The following is an 8,736-nucleotide window of genomic DNA, read 5'->3' as shown; positions in this document are numbered from 1 at the left end:
AGGATTTTATTACCTTTAAACTATTTTACCGTTATATTACATTAATGATCAGTTTACAGGCATGTTAGTATTCCTATTTTATAACACTTTCAGTAATTACAATTTTATTATATATATGATTGAGTAAATAAAATTGAATAAGATTAGTATTACAATTTGTTTGTGCAATTACGTTCAATCAGTTGCTATAACCTTTCGCCTTTTCTTATTTCTTTTCATTAGTTTTTACAAAGATAAGATAAGCCTAACTAAAACAATTTCGTATCAACTCGATTATTGTAATGAAAAATTTTAGATATTAAAACACGCTAGTCACACAAATTTGTCTTGTATATAGTAAGAGAATATTTTCTAATAATTATTATCATTTATCTATTTTTTAAAATGAAATCATTGTTTATCTACTTCAAATTTCAATTGTGATATGTGAAGGAATGCTTTTTTTTTCATTTAAGTAAATGAATTTTAACTAATGCCCGTTTGATTCAATTTTTTGTATATTAATTTAACCTCTAAATGAACTTAAGGTTAATATTATTGTCTGAATAGCTTCAACTGAGAACTAAAAAAATAATTGTGGATGCTACTAGATTTTAGGTTGAGTATTCAATTTGAACCAACAATAACCAACCATCTCAAATCATGTCACATTGGACCTAAAATTCTTGCTAAATGTTAATCAAATGTCTCAATCAGTGACCATTAATCATTAATGTGTTCTACTTAATGACATTGGCCATTAATCCTTGGTATATCCAACTAAATTAATGAGCTCCTCCTATGTATTCAATCATAATAGGAAGAAAATAACATATAATAAATTAGGGAATGTCAAACTTTTTCGACCAACCTAAAACTTATAATTTAATATTGACACAAACATTAAACATTGAGACTTAATAAAACTTATCTTAACTACATACACGTATGCTTCATTGCATTTTAATTTTTTTTTACTACGCACCTTATTAAAACCAAACCAAACAAAACATATAAAACAAAGCTGAAGACAAGGATTATGAAAGAAACACCTTCAGTCAAAAAGTGTATTAATAATAATCTTGAGCAAAAGATTTCATGCTGAAAACTAATCTTTGTAAAAGATGGAGTCAAATGTGTGATAAGTTCAAAATCCTATAGCATTATCTTTTCATGAATTTTCACCCTTCTGTAATGGACAAACTCTGGCAATTTGCAGCTGTATATCATTGATATTTCTTTTGTCTCACTCAATTAATATAAGTTTTAACTTTGGATTTTAGGGATTTGGACCACTTCATCCAAGTTTGAAAAATCAGTATTCTTGAAGAGGAAACTGAAGGAATGAGATGGTGAAAATATACTTGTATCTGATTTAATGTTTATGATTATGACTGAATTTAATTCAATGTATACTATCTACACATGCTTTAGATTTGTTTTTCAAATTCCAATACATTGAATTTGGCGAAGTTTTGATTCAGGATGATGATGCTTTTTAGAATAATTGGTAAAGATAAAGATGCAAATCAAAATGGTTGATGGTATTGTAACCAAATTCGGGTATATGCCCAAATTGTGGAAGAACTCAACTTCTTTAAACACTTTAGTGGCCATGTTACTTAGAGTTAGAATAGCTGGATGTGAAGGAAACGCTTCTCCATGACAATTAGTAAGAAAGAATTCATATTCAACAATAAGAAGAATTTGCTAAATTAAGAAAAAAAAATTTGTATATTCACATCGTTTATTGAAAATTACTCATCTAGTTGAAAATTTTACATCAATTAAAGATGAAACATTTCTTATTATATAAGAAAGTGTAAATTCAATCTTATAAGTCAATCTATAAAGTTGAGTTAGACTTAAAATTCATTTTTTAATATGATATTAAAGTCATTTAAATAGTGAGAGTTCGTTAGACTTATCAGATTATCCGAACCATCTATAAATAATATAGTCTCATACACGAATTTAAAAGTCTAAGTGTAGAAAATTTAAAGACATTTTATAGTATATTAGTGAGTACAAACCTCATCTTATATATTCTATTTTTATAACGTTGATTTTATAAGATTGAAGTAAGATAATGAAAAATTATATTAAAACCCACTTTTTAATAAGCACTTTCCGTAAACTTTTCAAATCAATTCTAAGATATTCTTTATTCCAATACCTATTTTTTAAGTCGAGGGAGAAAAGCCAACTTCCCTTCATTGAGAATGTCATTGTCTCGTGATTGAAGTTTAATAAATGTTTGGATTCGTTCATCATTACTAAAGGAACTACGATAACTATGTTTATCCTACAACAATGACAAAGTTGGGGGAGAAGCACTGCTTAGAAGAAAAGGAATGAACAAAACACTAGAAACATTATGTATGTTTCCACGTATAAAATTTCATCATTTACATAAAATGAAATTTAACCAAAATAAATAAATCAAGAATCTAATGTCAATGTCTATCATTCAAACAAACTTAAAATGTAACACGTGCATACAACAGAAATTTATGAACAACGTCTACTTGTTACAATTAATTATAAAATTTGAGCACTCATAGGTTATTCGTTATCAGTTGAAACCATTCCACATGTAGAAAGGTCACAGTGGTTTGAGCAGTTCGTCAAAAATAACTCAAGCACTTTGGTCTGCAGATCACTAATATTCTGAACTTCTAATCTGCACAATGTGTGTGGTTTTGACAGGACACTGTTGTCAATTCGAACTTCACCGCAAAAAATTTTCAAGTAAGCAATGATGTTGAAGATAATGAATTGTTCCATCAAAACTTTCCTCAATTTGAAAATACCAGCTACAGATCTTCAGAAGCTGAATGCCAAGGGGATGATTTACTCGCTAATTAGTAGCAGCTATCATTCAACTGAAACTCACTCTGGTTCTGGCCAATTGCATCTCACGCGTCATAGACAGCTATCAGCAGGAACCGTCTTCAGTAATTTGGCTAGTTCATAAGACTTAAAATCTTTCCCATAACAAAAGCTCAGATCCAGGGCTGTTTTTCCGTCCTGAAACATAACCAACCAACAATCAAGTTCTAAGTAAGAGAAATGAATAGACTCTTGATGACTAGTAAGAAAGGTATTTTCCAGCTTCATCAATTTCTATCTTTAACAATACGGACTTGAAATCAAAAGGAGCGGTAGACAGTTGACAACAGTAGCTTCACTGGACTATAGCGGTGGTGTAGTCCAAAAGAATTAAAAATATAACAAAGAAAGAATAAAGGAAATGATAATAACACATGTTCACCCTGATGCATTTAAATCATTAAAACTGCCAAGTCTGATCTGGAATGTATGACAAAATTACCTTATTTTTCCTTGTCTTATCAGCACCATTGACTAACAAAATTTTTGCTAAATCTCTATTTCTGCTTTGAATGGCAACGTGCAAGGGGGTCCAACCTTCCTGGCAGATTTTTAAATTTGCAAATAAACCATATAAATAAAATTGGAAAACATCAAAACTAATAAAAACAAGCCTGTGTTAAAGAAATGATCACGTTATCTTCAACATTGACATCAGCCTTGTACTTTATCAATAATTTCACAGTCATTTTGGCACCAACTTGAGCTGCATAATGAAGTGGAGTGGCTCCATCCTACCATAGGAATAGATGTACAGACACACTTCAGACTGCAGTTAACAATTCATGAAAGTTGTGTACAGAATGCTTCCTCACCTTATCCTTAACATGTGGACTTGCACGTCTCCGTAAAAGGTGGCTAATCAAAGTATCTTTTTTACCTATAATTGCCTTATGAAGTGCAGTAAGACCTTCCTATTTGATCAAATGATGTTATTTAAGTCCAGGAAAATACTATGCATAAATTGGAAAAATATAAAACAACAAACATACCTTATCAGGTAAATCAATGTCAATGCCATTATCAAGAAGCTTATCCACGCAACTCATCTGCATTGATAGCACAAGAGTGTGCAGCGGGCTCCATTTTTCCTGAAAACATGAATACGAGAGCTTAAGTATAAACAAGAAAGTGAACACTAGGAGAGACAGATGCAGAGTCACATACTTACAGTTGATATTTTTTCCAAGTTTGGAGTAACATTCTGTTGCAATATTGCTCTTTCTTCTGGTTCCAAAAGCTGTTCAACCTCTGCAATAATGAAAATATCTTCCTATAGTATCGGTTTGTTGTCCAGGATCAAAAGATATTCTACAATCTACTTGTGAAACTACTTCATCACATTTCAATTTGTTGGACATATTTCACAATCAGGAAGTTGTTCAACCTTAAAATCATATTGAAAGTAACAACAACAAGCATTAAAGAGGGAGAAAATATAAAGCAATATTTTAAAGACTGAATTGATTATTAAATAGTTAAGGTTAGCAGTTCACAGCAAGCGTGGTTCAACCAGTTTAAATGACATTTGGCAATTAACATGATCACATAGAAAGAAAATATTTAAAAATTAAGGGTTAATTAAGTTTTTGATCCCAAAAGCTTTTACAAAATTCACTTGTAATTCCTACATAATTATTTTTTAATTTTTTATCCCTATATTTTTCCTTGGTAATTTTAGTCATGTTGTGAAGTAACAAGGCTAATTGATGATGGACCTGTCAACAATGTGTCTGACGTGACAATCCTGTATAAATTTTTTTGGTACCATGTCGTTTTATTCTAATATCATCTAGTCTAAAAAGATGAGATTAAAAACACACTTTACCACACAAAAATATGGTTGCCAAGTTAGACACGTTGATATAACTACTCACGTGGCTGTAGTGCTATCAGCATTCTTACATGACAGCAGGGATTAAAAGTGTTAACAAAGAAAAGCTACAGGAATAAAACATGCCAAAAATATATATTTAGGAACTAAAAAATGAATTTTTCAAAAAAGTTTAGGGACCAAAAAACATAATTAACCCAATAATTAATATGTGCATCAAAGTGATTCATGAAAAAACTATGGTTGTTTTCCCTTCGATGTTTTTACAATTAACATAAACAAGAACAGTGTGAAACAATGTAACAAAAAATAAATACAAAAGTAGCCTTTTAAGGGGAAGAAAACAAGAGTTAGGACCAGGCATGCCTAAAATGCGAACATTTTAATTTTAAGTAAGGACTTAGTGAAGCTTTGAGCTTTAAGTTAACAAATAGACCATAATTTTGGATCTAGAGTCCCAAAATTCAGCATCAATTTTAAAAATTGGACTAAGCCTGCTCTAGTAGTCCAGTGAATCTCAAGTTGATGTTTATGGTCAATAAAGTTCAGATGCTTGGACTGTTGATAATCGAACTGATGTCCAGTCTACATCGACTGGTCTAGTTTTCAAAACCAAGCAATAAGAAAAAAAATGAACCTTTCTTAATAAGTTCCTCGTAGTTGTCCCCTGAAGTTATATTAACATCAACAACAACTGACGTCTTCATTCCATCACTTGCAAATACAAAGTGGTCTTCAACTTCCTCGCCATCAGACTCACTGTCACTGCCAGTATCTGGTTCTTCCCAAGTTCCTACTTCTTGTTCGGTTTGAAAATAAGATACATCTTGGCTTGATTTAATCACACCAATACTCCTAAGTTTACGATTATCCCAAGAAAAAGAGAGACTGAGATTTCTTTTATTTGTATTTCTGTAAAATTTATAAAAAACAGTGCCTAATTTGGAGTCCATGGCAGATTCAGCATTGATTGTAGACCATGGAATAGTCAAAACAGATACTCTAGACCAAGAACCCATTTCCGCTTCCCTGAAATGGAGACAAAAGAAGGAGCAATGAAAACAAAGCAAAGAAGTTACATATAGTGGTTGCTGAAAACATCATCATGATGAGCACACAGATAACAAAAACAACCATACCCTCAAAGGACACCGTGATGGGAATTACAAAATAAATAGCACAAATTACAACCAAAGTTTATTTAGTTTTTGCAGATATGCAACAAGAGATAATTTGGGAGTCCAATTACATATAAGGTTATAAACCTACAATCTCACTAACCTATGTTGACACATCTGTCCGCAATCAACAATGTGCAAAGACAGTATTACAGGATTCTAGTTTCATATCCAAACCTAGCACTAATGCGTCAAACAAATACACGAGTCCCAGTTCATCTTAGATATGAGTTTTTAAAATTCAACAAGACCTGATAAATAAATATATCACAACATTTATGACCCACGCCAAATGAGTGAAACTAGACAGATTTTATTACGAAAAAATCAGTTCAACAAGGTTTACATAAGTTTCAAAACATTTTGAAATTAGTCTAGTCATTTCTACTCATAAATTATTGAATCCAAAACCCGAAATGACAGAATGCAATATACATCAAGGAAAAGTTATAACTGAACTACACCAAAAACATAGGTAAGAAGAGTAGCGTGGGTAGTTTATTGAGGATGAGGAGCATTTAAGTGTAACCAAAATCAAAGGGTTGGCCACTAAAACCTCAAACTCGATGCTTTCTCCTTCCCTCCTATCTGTTGCTTTTAAGATCTACTGACTTCTGACTTTTCTATTGCTGAAGTAACACACTTGATGTGTGATATGTTCCAAAACTATACCCATGCATTATTTCCAAAAGATATCACCAATATTACGATTTTGACAACACTAGTATTGACAGAACCCAAAGTCCTTTTATCACCAAATACCACACATCGAATTTGGCTTGTATCATGCAATTGGAACCTAACAGTTGGATTGGGAATGTCGAGTATGAGTGAAAAATGGTTGAAATTAGGCTTAAGATGTAAGACATTATTCAGTAAATGGTTGAAATTCTGGCATTCCCTCTTTGCACAGTCTCTAAACTGCCAAGAGAAGAATTGCCAGGAAAAAACAATAGAGCCAAAACCCTAAATTCGCAAAATTCTCTTCTACTTCTTCTAAGTACAAACCAAACGGGGTCCTGAACTCGTTCCCCAACTCGATATTTAACAAGGACAACAAAATCATGCACCAACTCAATTGAAATACTAAAAGCAAAACATATAGGTCAAAATCAAGCACCAAACTCGTGCACTCAGTTCAATCAACACAGCTCATCAATTTAAATATTAACAGAGTAAAAACGGGTTTCTTTCGAACCTTTGTAGTCGAGTATAAATGTTCCGTAGAAGAAACACCAATTTACGGGTTAGGAGAAACAGAATCAGACCACAAATGCGACAAACTCGAGATTAAGGTTTCAAGAACATGGCGAGTTCGAGGAGACTGTCGAGTGTGTCTGGTTTTCTTATCGAAATGGATTTGGTTGAGAAAAATGGGTTTTCTCATAACGGCTTCTGAGATTTATTTACAGTCCTATCAAATCCTACTCATTTTTTTATTTATTTTTCATCATAATTGTGTTTTCATTTTTTTTATAATTTTGTTTTTAATTCATTTGTTGTTTTTCAATGTACACTGAAGCTACATTACAGTACATAGTCTATGCGTCTTTTCAAGTGAAAAAAAAAACTACATGTCTTTTAGTATATATCTTTCACAGTCTTTTTTAATTCCTTCATTAAAAATAATTTTTCATCATTTAAAACATTATAGAATATTTTTGTATAATTTTTAGAAATTTTTATTTCTAACTTAAATTCAAGAAAATAAATAAAATTATCTTGCAAAAATGGTAGAATATTTTTATAAAAAATTTCTATATTTTTATTTGTAAATTATTTTTTTTCCAATTTTTTCTTATAAGTATTTTCAAAAAAAAATTCTCCAACCAAATGTGAACGCGTAAGCTTATATAAAAAAGACACATGTATGTTTTTATCGTAATTATTATTATTGTTAACATAATTTATCATATAAAAAAACATGTGTTTTCTGTTTATTTTTCAATTTGGGAATTTACAAACCCAAGTTCGGGGCAATGAAACTGAGCAGGTTCGAATATCAGAGTTGACAATACGCTTATTATTGGTGCTTTTATATTCAGAGATAACAGAAATTATGTGGTAATAAGCTTTTTCCTTTTCTTTTTTGGTGTGTGGAAGAGAAATTTAAAGTATTAGCACAATGCACATTTCAAGAGTAACATCAGGGCAGTTTCTTCCTGCACCCCCACAAGGTTGAGCAAAGACAAAACTGTCCCTATTTAAAACTGTACATTGATTTTTTTTTATTCCGGATTATGAAATCCGGTAAAATTTTGGACTGGCGCTTCCGGTAAAATTTTGGATTGGCGCGTCCGGTAATCTCTCGAATTAGTGTTTTCGGTAGTACATGAATGACAGTGTTAATCCAAAATAAAAAAATGTAAAACATCCATAATTTAAAAAAACATTCCACATCCGCCAATCCGTAATTCAAAATATGCATTCCGGATTCAGAAATCCATAATTGAAAAAAATCATTCCAGATCCATCAATCCATAATAGAAATTAGGCTTCCGAATTCAGCAATCTGAAAATAACAATTTATGCAATCTTTGCTTCTGGAATGCAATATGATTCACTTCCGAATTGATGAATCCATAGCACACTCCCAGATCCCAAATTCAAATAACAGGTGAAGGTCAGTTTTGGAATTTACAAAATTATTGGGGTGCAGAAGAAAAATGCAGGGGTGCAGGAAGAAATTGTCTAACATCAGTTGCAGTAAATAATCCCATTGACTCCAATTTGTGTCCTTGATGCTTCTATTTGAGCCATTTAAGAATAGGATGTGTGCCACGTATTATTGAAGTTCACCTAGATTCTACGTAATTACATTGATAGTTGAATCTTTGAGTTTGAACATTCATT

The 8,736-nt window shown here is 31.6% G+C and overlaps 1 protein-coding gene across 1 annotated transcript; it reads right to left on the bottom strand.

Moving 5' to 3' along the window:
* Window positions 1-2,334: 2,334 nt before the first annotated feature.
* On the bottom strand, window positions 2,335-7,299 carry LOC137831643 (uncharacterized). The gene is made up of 8 exons (XM_068639402.2): window positions 7,082-7,299; window positions 5,343-5,734; window positions 4,043-4,122; window positions 3,864-3,962; window positions 3,687-3,785; window positions 3,507-3,605; window positions 3,314-3,412; window positions 2,335-3,009 (listed from the first exon to the last, which is right to left on the bottom strand). Exons 2-8 carry the CDS (start codon window positions 5,722-5,724, stop codon window positions 2,905-2,907), a joined length of 963 nt encoding a protein of 320 aa, XP_068495503.2. The 5' UTR covers window positions 5,725-5,734; window positions 7,082-7,299; the 3' UTR covers window positions 2,335-2,904.
* Window positions 7,300-8,736: the final 1,437 nt, after the last annotated feature.

The sequence above is a fragment of the Phaseolus vulgaris genome, chromosome 6 (assembly GCF_051622355.1).
Source record: "Phaseolus vulgaris cultivar YP4 chromosome 6, ASM5162235v1, whole genome shotgun sequence".
Taxonomy (NCBI): Eukaryota; Viridiplantae; Streptophyta; class Magnoliopsida; order Fabales; family Fabaceae; genus Phaseolus; species Phaseolus vulgaris.
This window is presented reverse-complemented; position numbering and strand designations above follow the sequence as displayed.